Raw genomic sequence first — 16,454 nt, 5'->3', positions numbered from 1 at the left:
CCCCCCCCTCCACAGCGCTGGGAGGAAGCACTCTGGGATGGGATACTGTCATATTTATCATTTCAATGATGCTATAACATAGAGACTCTGAATACCATCTTCAAAACCGATTATTGGACAGTAGACAATAAAACTCACTAACATCATGCCACAGTAGTGAGATTTATGTTTCAAGTCACTAGCTCATCAGTAGGATTGTGCATCGAGAACTGAATCCTATTTGATATCCTTTGGAGGATTTGGTTTCAAACCTGACCATCAGATCCAAATTTAACATACGCAGTTTTGGTTTCCGTAGCAGCCAGGCGCTTGTTCTGTTGCAGCCATGGAGCACAGCAAGCGGAGCTTTATTTTACGTTGAAAAAGCCCTGGAAAACTGCAAAACATTACTAAATCAAAATACAACTTTCCTCTTATTTCTAAAAAAGCATGTGACCCGTTTTAACCCCGCCCCTTAAAGAGTCGATAAGAACCGGAAGAATCGGAATAGGAATCAGAATTGTTAACATCCAAAAGATGCCCATCCCTACTCATCAGTGAAGAGATGAATCCTATTGTAAGGTGTCTCCATTGAGGCAACTAAGGATTTAGCAGTACTGTATATTTCCAAGGAAGCCTGCATGATTCGGGGAAATGAAATGATATTTTTGCTTAGAATTAATATCACGATTCTCTGCCATAATTAGTTTGACCAGGACAAGTCTTTTTTTTTCTTTTTTTTTACAAATTGATTTAAAAACAGGTTGAACACGGTGAATCGAGATCGAGATTTCATAACGATTTATCGTGCCGGCCTACTTCCAACACTCCATCTCTCCCTGGGAACAGGGCTAAAAAAGAAAGTCTAAGTTGTGTGTAAGGCCACTTCCTCCAGTTTTCGTTGACTTTCAAATACGACAGTTCTGGAACACAATATTCCCTTATCATGAAGCCGATAAGAATCCCTCAATGTCTTGAGACACATGCAGTGTAGGACAGGGTTAGTGTTGGGATATAATATAATATACATTTTTATTTATAATGTTCTTTACATCTCAAAAAGAAATCTCAAAGAGCTACAATTAATAGGGAGTTAACGCCACATATGGCCAAATATCTCTTCTCATCCCCTGACTTGTGACCTAGGACTGACCTAATGTTACCTAAGTTTCCCCCACCCTCTTGTCTCATATTTTCGTGTGTTTTTTCCCCAAATTTTTAAAGCTCTGTTTTTTTTTTGGGACATATTTTCACATTGTTGTCACTCCATTTGACATTTGTTCATATATTAGTCACTTACAGACATTTTTTCTCTTTTATTTACACTTTTTACAAGTTTTTACCAATTGCTTTCTCTCCAAATGCTATAAAATTTACAAAAAACATCCATGAACGAAGTAAACTCATTAACTTGTGAGGAGCGTTGTTGGAAACCGTCCACGTTAATTTTTTGGAATAGCAGTTTGAAAGAAACACAAATTTCTGATATAGAAACTTTTAAAAAAGGGGTCAAATTTGTCTCAAAGACAACAGGAGGGTTAAGTATAACTTCTTATGCGACTGACCCTCCTTTTAATCCTTTTTGGATTTGGATTGATTTGTACCTTTTGGCTGTGTACTGACTGGTGACGTCTGTCAGCTCCTCTTCAGTCCCATCAGCCCAAACTGTACTTCTCCCCCCCCCCCCCCAAAAAAAAAATTTAAAATAAAAAACACGTCACCCAAAATTGCGACTCTGCTTTTCCCGCTTAGTGTCCCAATGCAACAAGATGGATTTCTCATTGCACACATTCTAATTAGAGCCCCCTGCAATTACCCACTGATCTCCTCTTGTATAAACAAATAATGTAATGTCCCCAAAGTGGAACCCATTCTGGCCGTGTTTCTCTTGGCACCTAAAATGGATCCCTCCTGTAGAAAACCTGCAAGGAGCAGACATTTCCACTGCTGAAGAGCAACACAGCACGGTCCAACAAAAACAATCGGCTGTGCCCGGGCTGATCTTCACCCTTTGCCCTGAGCTCGAGCTTAAATTACCCTGTTGAAAGAGACTTGTGGGGGGGAAATTAAGGTCCTGTGATTTCACTGATCCAGCAAAGACCCAAAAAACTGAACTAATGTTTTGGCCCTTAACACGCCAGACGCTGTTGATGTGACAATGTATAAGTCCTTGCGGCCCGTGTTGATGTGGGACACCGTGGGTGAATGTCCTCTGGGCCTCGCCCTGCATGCGCCATCAGAGGGGAAAGCCTGAATACACAGGCTTTAGCGTGGGGCTTTAAGCCCCCGTCCGGATTTGTCTCGCAGCAACGCGAGCGGAGAGGCCAAAGCCTCAGTGAAGGTGAACCCAAAATGTTTTGTGAGTTTTCTCAGCTAAATTCTGCTCATCCTGCGTTAGGCTGCAGGCATTCAAAACATGACATGATCTTTGCTTACTTCAACAGACATGATTTTATGAAAAAAGGCTCCTTTTGTTGTATATTATTGTATTTATGTGTCTTTCAGCTCCCTCCCACTTTCCCACTGTGCTGTGTCATTATAGCCTGTTATTTGCTGGCGCAGGTGAGCCGATAAGCTGATCCGTTTACATTCCTCACAGTAAGCAGCAGCAAAAAAAAAAGCCGGCCCCACGAGGCCTGATGGTTCTGCAATGTGCGCCAGAGTCTTGCTGAGTAATAGTGTCAAGCCAAACTTCCAGTATTAGCTACGCTAGCGGCAGCAGTGGGACCAGCCTGTGATTCATGTTTCATTAATCAAACATTTTAGAGCCCTGTAGCTAGCTACGGCAGACACTTTGGATGTATCTTACTTAATCCTCTCCATTTTTAATCAGGCTAATCTTGCACAAAATGAAGAACCTGGTTTGGAAATATTACTAAAGGCAAAAGGAAAAAGGGATTTCGTCGTGTCCCTGCTTGTGAAGCTCTCTTTTCGTTTTTTTCACCTGTCTCTGCTGATGCTTACAAACATAAACTTGAATTTCTTTTTTTAAATGCATCTCTTTCCTCTGTTATTGCATTCTGCTGTGTTTTCTTTAAATCCTGGCCTGTGTTGCACTTTTGTTGTTTTTCCTTATTTCCTGTCATGAATTCAGCCCTCTGTTTATAAGCTTTTGTGCAACATCAGATGCTAAGGAGACCAAATTTGATTACACTCACTCACACAACTTTACCTCTGGGTTCATCACTTTACAGCTTGCCAGTTTCAGTCAATAAAGGAAAAATACAACCTCTGAGTTACATTGGATGACATTTAACAAGGATGAAGTGAAATATATATTATTATTGAAAAATGATAAACTAGTCTAGCGTAGAGTTATGTAGAGATAGAGCCGGTTAAGACAAGGCTGCTAATTTGATATGGATTCTGCAGGAATAGTATATTTTATCGAGTGAGTTATGCCTATGTATGTGCATGCTAAACATGTATTTCTCCTCCTGGCATCTCATTGTTCACGGGGACAGTCAAGGTTCAATGTAGAAAATGTATTATATATATTTATTATAATTTATTTATTTATATAGTTATGCACTGTCCTCACAAGATGTGATGAAACACAAATTCTCCAAGTGTGATTAGCGAGCTTGCGTGAAAATGTAGAGGGGACAGATTGAAAGTTTACAGTCTTGTAAGCAACATCATGCAAACAAATTGTTAAATATCAGCGTACGAGCATAAATGTTCCTAATAAGTCCTTGGGGAGCTGCTCCACAATGGTGCAGTGTTAGTGTGGATGTAGGTCAGTGCTTTGTGAATGTGTGCCCCGGCCCTACTGCTTTTCACATACCGGAGCCATTATTTCATACGTTTATTATGTGAGGATGACCTTTTTTTATGTAAAATAGACTGGCTGTCGGATGGTTGCCTCAGCTCTCCTTGTTTTGTGTGGGTGCAGCAGTTCACCGAAGACGTTAGTGATCCGGCTGCAGCGGAATTCACCAGAGTTCCCCCGTGGAAGAAAGGGAGGGAGCAGCAAAAGGAGAGGAGAGGTGGGCGTTTGGGTGTGGATGTGTGTTTGGGTGGGGTGGGGGGGTATATCCCTGTGTATCCCAGAGCAGTAAGACAGTTGGCCCATGTTCAGCGATGATGTAACTGTCCCCTCTGAAGCCCATTCATGCTCGGAGAGGACAGGGTGCAGCAGCTCTGTCACACACGCCTGCATGCGTGTAATCAGCAAGCGCACCCCCACCATCAGCAGCACCTGCATCACCAGACAGAAAAATTCTAATTAACCTGTTTGTTTTATGTACTGTACAAGGACCCTTATCATTCCAGTCATAATGTATCATGCAAACATTTGCCAAAAAGATTAGTAAAGGACCAATTTGAGTATAATTACTTTTAACCAACTGCTCAAAACCCAGGCCCTAATTTACATTAATGTGCCGTCTTAATGCAAAGCATTATATAAGCAGTATATTGTTAATTACTTTCATAACTTTGTGTAGCTGGAACTTGGGAGTGAGCCTTTGTGGGACCCTTGTGTTGTCTTCCCGTCGACCATTTTGACAAAATTGAAAATAAACTTTTTTTGGCGCTTTTTCAGACTTTTTTTGGTGCCTTTTTAAAATGCTTTTGGCACTTTTTTGACTTACTTTATTCAAGGTCAATACACGTTATTTTAATGGTGTTACACCTAATTTTTGAAAAGAAGAAACTGAATTAATTTGCCTATTAATTTAGATCAGAGGATGAATCACAGACTTGTTTGGTCAGGATACTGTTTTAATAACAAAATAAAAATAAAATCGTTAAATAAACGACAAAGGTCCAATGGAAGTTATCATTAATTCTACCTGCGAAGGCTGTTGTATGGGTTACATACAACGTACATGCATCCATCCAAGTATTTTTGGGGCAGTTTGAGTGCAAGAAACCCTTATTTCTGATACAAAAAACTTTGAAAACAAGGAAACAGGAGGGTTATGTTGCAGGAAATACATGAATAAACAAGGCTATATATGTCCGGACATGTTTCATCATCAATTTCAAGTATCATAGGCCCACCACCAACGCACTTGATGACTCAAAAGTACTACTAACAATAACAATTGCTGTTCTTTTAAATTAAATAAAGACAGTATCCAGAAGCTCACAAGTGCAGACAGATGGCAGACCAATGCAAGAAAAGATAACGGGCTTTGGCAGGCAGAAGAATTATATATATAAAGAATAAAAAAACTACACAGCTCCTATCTTGACAAACAAGACACAAACAGACAGATACTGTTGTAAATGCTCACAAAAAGTTGGTTTTAGTAACAGAATATATGAGCCGTGAGTCCTGCTCATAGCCAGCTGTAGTAGACAGTATCCCCCGGCCTATAACAACGCTGACTTTACTGTAGCATGTCTCCGGTGGTCTCTCCTTCCTGTTCTAACTTTGTCTCTCAAGGCCTGCCTCCACTTGCTTATTTTCTTAGTTTCTTGTACCTTGACCACATTGTTGGATGATGAAGCAATGCATTTGTAGTGTGAGGCTTGGATTCCGATGCAAAGTGAATAGCAGTTTACTTTGAAGTGACCTGTAAAGTTTTTGACATCTGGTAACGCTATATTATGGGTCAGTTTTTTCTGTGTTTGAGTCCCCATTTAGTTTGTCTCATGCACGCATGTGAAGATGCACATGCCACATCACTGCTAATGGTTTCACAATTCCACTGATCTGCAGATAGGAGGCAATGCAGATATTATAAAGAAAAGGCAGCTTTGCAAAGGCTTTATCACATCAGGGATGCACACAATGCATTTGGGTTAGTAACACAGAATGTAAAAAACAAGGGAACATCACAGGACACCTTCATTCAAGTTAATACAGTGTGCTTTATGTGAACATCATAAACTCTCCAATGTGATTCCAGCACATAGCTTTCAATAAGAATTGGGGGTGATATTGGCCCAGATGATTTGGAGCAGGAGAGAAACAGCAGCTAGATAAAGGAAATCAGACAAATGCCAAATGTCTGGTAATGTATTGGTGAGGTTATGGTGGGGCTACTGTGATAATTGGTGGGGCTATAGCTCGACCCAAGCACTGCCTATACCCACATTTCTTTGGGCGGAAACAGATTTCCATTCATAAACCTTCACATATGATCGTCTCTTTTCGTTTTCAATTTAGTGGAGTCTGTCTTAATGCTCGCATCGGTCATTGCTGAATCAATCAAATAGAGTGGAGAATGTTGTACAATATTTGTAATATGGACATAAACTGGTCTTTCCTACCAATTATATTACACTGTGTGACAATAGAAATCAGTTTGTTGTTAGATTAGGTTTTCAGACAGTATGTGTCCTCATTATATAACTGTTGCACTGCACAAATGGATTGAGCCCAGAGGGTTTCAATATAAAGCCCATTTACACTTTAAACACAAACTGTGGATAAGGGAGGATGTTGTTTTGACGAGGGAGGTGGAGCAAGAGAGAGAGTGGTTGATTGGAGAAGCCGTATATTGTGTGTGTGAGGAAGAACATGCACGTGGAAGACAAGTAAGTTAGAGAAATTCAACAAAAAACTCATTATTACAGCATATTCTTATTTCCTACAATGAAGGCAGAAATCAGTCTTATTGACAGTGCTTGTTTCTCTGAACAAGCTAAACGTGTACTTTCACACATGCAAAAAAAACCTCACATATATTCACACACACACACACACACACACACGCACACACACACTCTTGTTCACTAGATCAGAATGTCATCTCAGTCAAGCGTTCAAATCTGATTTAGTTCCTTTTAGAAAACCAATCAGAAGAGGCAGCTTTAGTGGAACACAGAAGATGAAATCAGGACTTATTTTATTTATTTCTCATGGCTCGCCCACAGAAAGTAATTGGAGCAAAGTAACGGGTCCGTTTGGTCCACGGTATGTTAGCAGCGATCTCTGATTTCCGCTTGTTTTCTCTTACAAAACAAACAGCAGTGGAGACGAGTTCACCTCAAAGCACAGTGTGATTTCATTAGGACGCTTTTAAAGCCTTTGTGTACAGTACACTCGGATTTATTTCTCTTGCGATAAATTAAGACATTTAAATTGATAAAGTGCCTGATGTGTTCAATCCACTGATCGCAACAAATGAAAGTTACCCTTTGGGACATCTGTCAGTAAAATGCTTTCAAAGTACCAAATAAGCTCTAGTGTTTTGAATCGAATAGAGAGGTAACCTGTGTATACTAAAGGTATGAAAGGCAGTATTTTCCCAAAAATACAATATATTTACTCCAAAAAATATGATCTTAATAACGCTGTTCCGGTTACTGTTTTTTTTGTCAGACCAACCAGATCTCTGAGCCGAGAGGCAGACTTTTTTTCTTCCTCTGTTCGCGGGCCGTGCACGAGACAAGCACTTGCTTGATGATTGGCTGAGGTAGAGTAAAGTTTCCCGGTGAGCCAATCAGAGGTAGAGTTGGGCGGGTGTTGGAAAGCACGCATAGTCGTTCCAATAAAGAGGGGTGGAGGAGCGCTCACATTAGAGCATTTAAAAATGTACTTAATGCCGTAGTTACTTTCTGAAGGAACTGGTTACTTTTATAATTTGTAAATGAGTATCTAATTAGTTATATGAATCTGTACATAGATATTCTTAAAAAGATTTATGTTCATCTGGACATATTTCTATTTTTCCATTCAGAGGACTTACTTTTGTAATATTATTGATATTTTGGTTACACTTCAATATAATTTACATCATGGTTACTTACTTTTGCTATATTATTTAATTACGTATTATTCCTTTTCAAATAAATTTCCCATCACTTACTTAGTTACCGTACATTGATATATTTTTCGAACTATGGCCACCTCACTTTACTTTACCATACTTTAAAATACCTTTTATATAAAGCCATTTTACATTTGTTCAGTACTTTTTTTGCACATTATCTGTTGTTTGCCTGTTGTTTGTGTGTTTGCGGTTTGCTTTTTACTGTGGAAGTGTCCCCACTGTGGGATGAATAAAGTATCTCAACTACTGCCATGACCTTTAGTTCAGACAGTCATGGTCCCCACAGGGTGATAAGTCTACATCTATCGTCATAATCAGGTCAAAGTTTTGATCCGTTTAATTTTAACTGTAAGTGCATCCTCACAAACACTAAGCACACATAACTAAAGTGGACTTTTGTCAAACTTGTTTTGCATCTCTAAAACATCAACAGCACAGATCAGGTTTACAATATGTGTCCTTCTGTCCAAATGCACTATATAGGACTGAAAAATTCATTCATGGAGACTTAAAACATATATCACTATTCCTCTTTCCACCTTGATAAGCAGTATGTTTATGTGGGTTGTGTTTTTCAGTTCTCTTAGTCCCATAGTTCACACACATGGTGCTCAGGTGCATTTTAAACTCTAAATTGCCAGTAGGCATTAGAGCCCGACCGATAAAGGATTTATAAGGCCGATGCTGATAGCAATTTTTGGTTATTTAAAAACCCAATATGCCGGTATATCCAGAAACGCGTTACAAAACATAAATAACTACAAATAACTAATGTTAGGGAAATTGGTTTATGAGTCCTCACTAAAATAATATGATAGTAATTAACAGAACAGAGGAAAATAAAGATATATTAAAGTTCTTGTAAACAAAATGTATAAAAATACAGACTTAAGATATGAAACTTAAAGTCCTTTGAACAAAATCACATTAACAAAAACAAAAAAACAAAAAATCAGTTATTCCAACAGGGACATTGTGGAGCGCCCTCTGGTGGACAGACTATGCATCGAGACAATAGTCGTTTATCAGAAGGATTTATTTGTCATAATAAATGATCCTAATGAAGTCATATTTTTTTAGAAAAGCCATTTAAATCAGCCATTATATATATGCTGATACCGACATATCGGGAAATTCCTAATATCGGCCCGTCAATATGTCAGTTGGGCTCTAGTAGGTCTACTAGTGCATGCTGGGACAGACTCAGAGAGAGAGAGAGAGAGAGAGAGAGAGAGAGAGAGAGAGAGAGAGAGAGAGAGAGAGAGAGAGAGAGAGAGAGAGAGAGAGAGAGAGAGAGAGAGAGAGTTTCTAAATAATATTTATCTCTTGCTCACACCCTCTGAGAAAAGTTTTGTGGGATTACAGCGTCTCCACATCAAAGATGCTCAGCCACCAATCATCTTACTCTGAGAGATTGCAGTTTCTTGTCCAGCCTGTCACTTATAATCTTTCATGTCAACTCCAGTACTTCCCCGTGTGTGGAGCATTGTTCCCTTAGTCGCATTTAAAAAACTTTATGCAATATTGCATGGGTATCCTGTGACTTGTATTAAGAACACACACTGCTTAATGTAATCACACACAATGCAAAGTATATATTGCACTACAACTGGAATGTATTTGGAAATTAAACAGTTGGCACAAGGAGGAAGTGTTTCCATGGTGATAATGCCCGTTGCTTAGCAATCTCAGCCAGTTTTTATCCTTTTTTTTCATAACGACTAAAATCCTCAAGATTAGTCGCCTTGGCAAATGGCCTGCATCGGCTCTTTGTCACTGTTTCACCATCCTTTGTTTAATCAGGCATTTTCCATTGAGATAGGAATCGCTGTGACAAAGTGGGAAAGATAAGCATGAGTAATGATCATCTTAAGTCACATCCAACATTTTAAGCCATTGCATACTCATACACGCACGAGGGTCTCCGAATGGATTAGATTTTGCGATGCACACACATTTTTGTGGTCCAATACTGGTGAGGAGCTGTCTCCTAATTACAGAAACCTTAAAATGTCGCCCTAACCTTAACCCCCCCGACTGCATGACTAACTTTAATCCTTAGTCTGATCCAAAAACTAATTCAAACCACCGTGAAGCAAAAATAATCTTCAATCTACCTTTTACCCAAGACCAAATCCTAATCCAGCACCTTGTTTTAACTGTTAAAGGACTTTTGAAGCTCAGAGGAAGAAGTTTACCAACACACACACACACACACACACACACTCTCTCACACACACACACACACACACACACACACACACAGACATGTAATCCTCAAACTCACAGTTTCACACCTCTGTTTTTCTCCTCCAGTGAGGTCATCCTCTCCAACATTGACGTGGGCACAGCCGGCATCTGGGAGTGCCTGGTGACCAGTTCCCGTGGCAACACTTCCCAGCAAATGGAGATCGTTGTTCTGGAGACGTCGGCACCGTACTGCCCCGCTGACAGAGTCACCAACAACAAGGGGGACTTCAGGTGAGTCACCTCTCAGCGGTCACGTACGGCTATTTGAGTTCAACTCCTTACACTATTAGCTCTAGCAGGTTGGAATACAAAAGACTTAAAGACCCCATGCAGTGAAAATCACGTGTTTAACATGGTGATATTACCATTTGGTGCTTTAATTGCTCCAACACATAGTAGCGAAACCAGCAGTCAACGCCATGGCTGAGCATTTCCGCCTGGAAACTGTAATGTACCTGTGACCATCTCAAAAATCCCGATTCACATACATAAGGAAGCACTCCCGTCAACTTGTGGTGTGGGGCTTTCCAGAAATATGCAATATATATTAGGATACAGCGCAACCTGCCCACTGGGCAGAACAAAAGGCATCAGAGGAGAGGCAAGGTGTTGCCACGTATCATCATTTGTAAGCTAAGTTTCTAAACAATGGCAAAGAGGTGAGTAAGATATATATTTTTTGATATTGGCGCATGACTCCTCATTGACACCGGGTTAAGACAGCAAGTGAAACTATCGGAGCAGATGGGCACCTAACGGAGGCGTGCAGCCTACTGTCTGAACCCGGCTTCAGGCTCATTATGGGTGGCTGGATCTTTCCAATGGTTCTAGCTAGCTGCTCTTTCACCAGTCAACATGGAGTGGGCACGGCGCCAGAGGTCAGATCCACAATTTCTCCACCGAGTGAGAAAGAGTAGACAGGCTTCCAGCCTCTTTTCAGATTTACAAACTTTACTTTAAAAGGTCCCATGGCATTAAAATTTCACTCTGAGTTTTTTTAACGGAAATACGTGTTGCCCCAGCCTGCCTACGGTCCTCCAGCGGCTAGAAACGGTGACCTGGGTATCCAGCTGAGATGGGCTGATCTGGAATCTTGCTCCTTATGAGGTTGTAAGAGGCAAGATTACCTCTGCTTTGCCCACCCAGAGAATTTGGCCCACCCATGAGAGGGATTCATCATGGCTTTCAAACAATTCAAACTGACAGTTGATCAAGGCCACACTCCCTGCCTCCACCTTGTCCCCCCTCTCTCCTCCTCAAAAGCCACAGACTCAGAAATAGCACATCCTAAGGAAAGCTCATTGTGGGACTGGCTCTAATTCTGCACCAAGGCTGAATTTGAGAAAGAGACTTCAGATACAGTATAAGGGGACCACTAAGGTCTATATAAAAGAGACTCCAGATATGGTATTATGGGACCACTAAGGTCTTTATAAAAGCCTACAGAGAGCACCATGTCGTGGGACCTTATAAAGGAATAGTAATATTTTGGGAATACACTTATTCACTCATCATCCTGGCAAGAGTTAGATGAAAAGATGAATACCACCCTCGTGTCTGTACGGTAAGTACTGTATAAAGCTACCAGCAGCTTAGCACAAAGAATGGGAGCGGGCCAATGGCTGGCTGGGCTCTGTCCAAAGGTAACACAATCCAACTGCCAGCATCTCTAAAGCTCACTAATTCATGTAATATCTTGCTTATTTAATCCGTACAAAAAGTGTAAAACTGGTTTTATGGGGATTTTATTCACATGAAACCAAAAACATATGCGTTAATTAGTAGCCCGTTGAGAGGTTGTTTGGCAGATTTTGTGACCTAACAGAACCAGGCTGGCTGTTTCCCCCGGTTTTCAGTCTTTGTATAAGCTAAAAGATTTAAAACATTATATAAATAAACCATGTTCTTGAATCCTAGGTGTCATTTTAACTAATGAACTAGGTCTGTGTAATTACTGATAATGGACAGTAATCACCTGTTTCCAAAGCTGATACCAGGAGGTCTCCAGCTAAAAAAAAGGCAATAGTTGAACCTTACTCTGATTTAAGTCTACTGTATAAAAATGAATACCATAACCATTGCACTCACTGTCTCTCTGCTATTACCTCTCAATGTACAGTGCAACTGGCGTACTTAAGCCTGCTTCTTGCCAGTGTTGTGCTGCTTTTTGTTCCCCCTGACAAAAATGTTCCTCACCTGGTCTGCCTCGCACCAGATGTGTCTCATTAACTGTCAAAGAGTATTAAGAATTACTTATGTGCAGTAGAGCCTGGACAGTCCATATATTTTAATAATAATTGGATGTGTGATATGAAAACTACCCACAAACGCTATGGCTCAATATAGTTCGGCTTTATAGCAAGACTAATAAAAGAAGAAGAGCACTGGGTTTCATGACTCAGGTTCCACATTACAAGATGAACAGAAACCACACGTCTCCTTCTCCATCTATCCTCCTTTATCTTGTCCTTCATACCTTGTGACCACCTTAAAATCTTATGGTTGTCCACAGACTCTCACATGCTCCACCTCGCCTCCCCCGTGGGTGTGCTGTTGTCGTGTTCACTGCTTTGTAGTCGCAGTACTTCACAGCCCACTTTCAGCGCCACAAGCACAGAGGCTTTTGTTTCTGCTGGAGCACTGGAGTAATGGGCTGGAAAATGAGACCCCTATTTTGTTGGAGGTGAAATTAACGCCATTTATTACTAAGTAGCTGCTGTTGCCGGGAGAGGAAAAAAAAGAGAATGCGTTGAGAAGGGATGGCAGGTCTCTACCCCCAGAACAGATTACCTGCCTACTGAGTGCACTGCTCCTTTATTTTCATTTAGAAGAAGTCCAAAGTGTTTCCAAGTTAAGCATAACTTTGGTTACTTTTCTGCAGTAGGGTTTTGTCGTTGTTTTAAAGAGTAAATTGCAAAATAGAAGACTAGAGCCCAACAGATCTATCAGCAGGCCAGTATTATCGGGCAAAATTAGGCATTTACCGATCAATCGGTATCGGCATTTATAATGCCTGATAAAAAAATAATTACATATTCATTCATCAGAATCATTTTGATGACAAATAAATAAAGGTGTTACATAGTGTGTCCACCAGAGGACGCTCTATAATGTCCCTGATGGTGATGTTGTTGCATAGTCTGTCCACCAGAGGACGCTCCACCATGTCCCTGTTGGTGATGGTGTTGCATAGTCTGTCCACCAGAGGACGCTCTATAATGTCCCTGATGGTGATGTTGTTGCATAGTCTGTCCACCAGAGGACGCTCCACAACGTCCCTGTTGGTGATGGTGTTGCATAGTCTGTCCACCAGAGGACGCTCTATAACGTCCCTGTTGGTGATGTTGTTGCATAGTCTGTCCACCAGAGGACGCTCTATAATGTCCCTGATGGTGATGTTGTTGCATAGTCTGTCCACCAGAGGACGCTCCACAACGTCCCTGTTGGTGACGTTGTTGCGTAGTCTGTCCACCAGAGGACGCTCAACAACGTTCCTGTTGGTGATGGTGTTGCATGGTCTGTCCACCAGAGGAAGCTCTACAACGTCCCTGTTAGTGATGGCGTTTCATAGTCTGTCCACCAGAGGACGCTCTACAACGTCTCTGTTGGTGATGGCGTTGCATAGTCGGTCCACCAGAGGACGCTATATAACGTCCTTGTTAGTGATGGTGTTTTTAGAGACTGTCCACCAGAGGACGCTCTAAAACGTCCCTGTTGGCAACACTTTTTTGTTATTGTGTTTTTGTTCAAAGGACTTCAAGTTTCATATCTTACGTTTGTATTTTTATACATTTGATTTATCAGAACTTCAATATATTTTGACGTTTCTCTGTTCTGTAGTGACAATAAAAAAAAATATATTATTCTAGTGAGAACTCAAAAACAGCAACAAATAACTAATGTTAGTGAAATCTGTTGGTTTTTTTGGTTAGGCATTTTTGGATTAAAAAAAAAAATACTGTATATATGCTGATATATCGGAATATCGGATTTTTAAATAACCAAATATTCGTATCTGTATTGGCCTTTATCGGTCATAAGATGAATCGGTATGTGTGAGCACCAACAGCTCTTTCCTGAGGCTGAACAGTGAATAAGCCCTTTAATCTACAAGAGTGCCAAGAAACAAAACCTGGAGTTCTTTTACTATCTGGGAAATGGAGTCATATGTAGTGGACTGTGAAAGTTTGGCGGCCTTTTTACACTCAAATGAGCTTCATTTTATTGAAACACTAACAGGCATTACCCAGAAAATGAAAATGTTCCATTTCCCCGTAAAATAAACCCAGCTCCTATCACAGGTTGGTCAGTAGAGCAGCCCCAGGACTTGGCTCTTGACGGCTTTATTGACAAAGTCTTATTTCTTGCTCCAGAGGAGACTTCACTGAACTTTGCATGGCCAATACGAACAGCACTTGTAATGAATCTTTAGGCTGAATTTCCCCTTCAGGAAGAAACAGGCAGCAACAGGTTTCTTGTGCATATACACACCCATCTCTGTCGCGTTCAAGCTGGGGCATTTGAATTGAAATCAGCAAACTAGTCTATTTCTGTAATGTTTAAAGATATATTTAAAGGTCCCATGGCATGAAAATTACACATTCTGAGGGTTTGTAACGTTAATATGAGTTCCCCCAGTCTGCCTATGGTCCCCCAGTGGCTAGAAATCGAGATAGGTGTAAACCAAGCCCTGGGTATCCTGCTCTGCCTTTGAGAAAATGAATGCTCAAATGGGCCAATCTCGAATCTTGCTCCTTATGAGGTCATAAGGGGCAAGGTTACCTCCCCTTTCTCTGCTTTGCCCAACAACTACTATGTTGCTTTGCTAACATAATAAACCAAAATTAGCATTACTTACAGCAACATCTCACCCCCGGTCACACTGACTGCCAGTTTGGGTGGTGTTATTTTCTTTAGTGTTTAGCCTAGCAGGTCAATTAGATCTCCAACCTAACGTTGGCGAAAGGTTTGACATATTGTAACATTAAACAAGCATTGTAGAAGAATGAGATGAAAGTATAGCCGGTTGTTCCTCGTCAAAGTGTTTGTACGGGAACCCAAAGTTGTTGCAAACAAACATTGTGATTGGGTCTGTGGCACTTTCATAAAGTTAATGGTCATAATCGAAGAGCAGAGGCTGAGATATCCTGACTTTTAGGCCCTATGGGTCCTGAACACTAAAATTCACATTTCCCTTGAACTTAGTATTAAGTTAGACCTTCCCTGGCTGTTAAGTTCCTGTGTCTGTTCCATCCCCTGAGTTTGCAAAGCTTTTTGAAAAAAAATATTTCTTTTATTCCTGAGTTTTAACAACTGTCTACTTACATCCCTGTATGGATGTGATATGATTTCCATCTTTGTCGGTCTCCCTTAGGTTAAACTCTCAAACAATGAAGTCACAGAACTTTTTATTGTTGTCCAGTTTGATGGTCAGTTATAACAAAAAAGAACATACAATTAATTTCTCTACATAGATTTCTTTAGGGATTTATTGCGTGGTCTCGGATCGGTGCATAAACTCCAATACTTCCTGATGCGATACCAGCGTTTGAGGCAATATCGGAGGCGATACCAATACTGGTATTTGAACATCTCTAGTTCCAACGCATAACATTAAAACAACCACAATGAAACCCTCAGGGTATTTTTTTTAGATTGTACTTAGCTCATTCAGTGCCACATCATATATTATACAACTGTTTTTACTGGCAGTAGTACTCTCCATGAAGAGTGAACAAATCTTGATGCGTACAATTGGCAGAGTGCCCATTGAAGGGCATTCTGCTATTAAACAGATCTTGTTTAAGTCTTATGGTGCACAAAGTGGAAAGGAGATGAAGTTGATTAATAAAGTTAGCAAATACAGTTAAATAAGTCAGAAATCATTACTTAGACAACCCATTGTTTCACCATGAAGTATCAGAACCTGGCAGTCTTCTGCAAAAAATAATTAGAGCTAGCTGTAAATCAAATATGCAAATTAATAATTTCCTAAGTACAGGAAGTATGAAATTGCCATCTGGTGCAGTGAGTGTAGATTCCTAAACACACTTCATTGCTGATATCTTGTGTGGCAGGTGGCCAAAGACTTTAGCTGGCATCCTTGCCTTCCTGCCCTGCGCTCCTGCCACCTTTGGCTCTGTCCCCCACCCCTCTGGCAGTGCTCCTCACCCCTCCAGCCAGAAGGAGAAGAAGGCGTGGCGGAGCTGTGACCGGGCTGGGCGCTGGGCTGAAGAGGATTACACTCAGTGCCCGTATGCCAGTGAACTAACCCGTGTGCTGCATGAGCTCACACAGGTACCAACACACATGGAGAACAGATTCGATCACAGAATCTTTTCAACACTGTTTTTCCTCATTGTCAAGGCATCCTGTGGAATTTTGCAAATGTACTCCAGTTCAGCATGTTGACTTTTACATGTTTGCCAACCTGCTCGCACTGTCTAACAGCAAGATTTGATAACTTCATATTTCTAGAATACAAAAACAAACATC

The 16,454-nt window shown here is 40.7% G+C and overlaps 1 protein-coding gene across 1 annotated transcript in view; it reads left to right on the top strand.

The window, feature by feature from the left end:
• The window catches only part of LOC117960443 (adhesion G protein-coupled receptor A3), a 185,161-nt gene that overhangs the window by 47,550 nt on the left and 121,157 nt on the right, over positions 1 to 16,454 (top strand). Inside the window, exons 8-9 of the mRNA XM_034898347.1 lie at positions 10,026 to 10,190; positions 16,037 to 16,256. Coding sequence (XP_034754238.1) covers positions 10,026 to 10,190; positions 16,037 to 16,256 — 385 coding nt within the window. The remainder of the gene's footprint in view (positions 1 to 10,025; positions 10,191 to 16,036; positions 16,257 to 16,454) is intronic.

The sequence above is a fragment of the Etheostoma cragini genome, chromosome 17 (genome assembly GCF_013103735.1).
Source record: "Etheostoma cragini isolate CJK2018 chromosome 17, CSU_Ecrag_1.0, whole genome shotgun sequence".
Taxonomy (NCBI): Eukaryota; Metazoa; Chordata; class Actinopteri; order Perciformes; family Percidae; genus Etheostoma; species Etheostoma cragini.
This window is presented reverse-complemented; position numbering and strand designations above follow the sequence as displayed.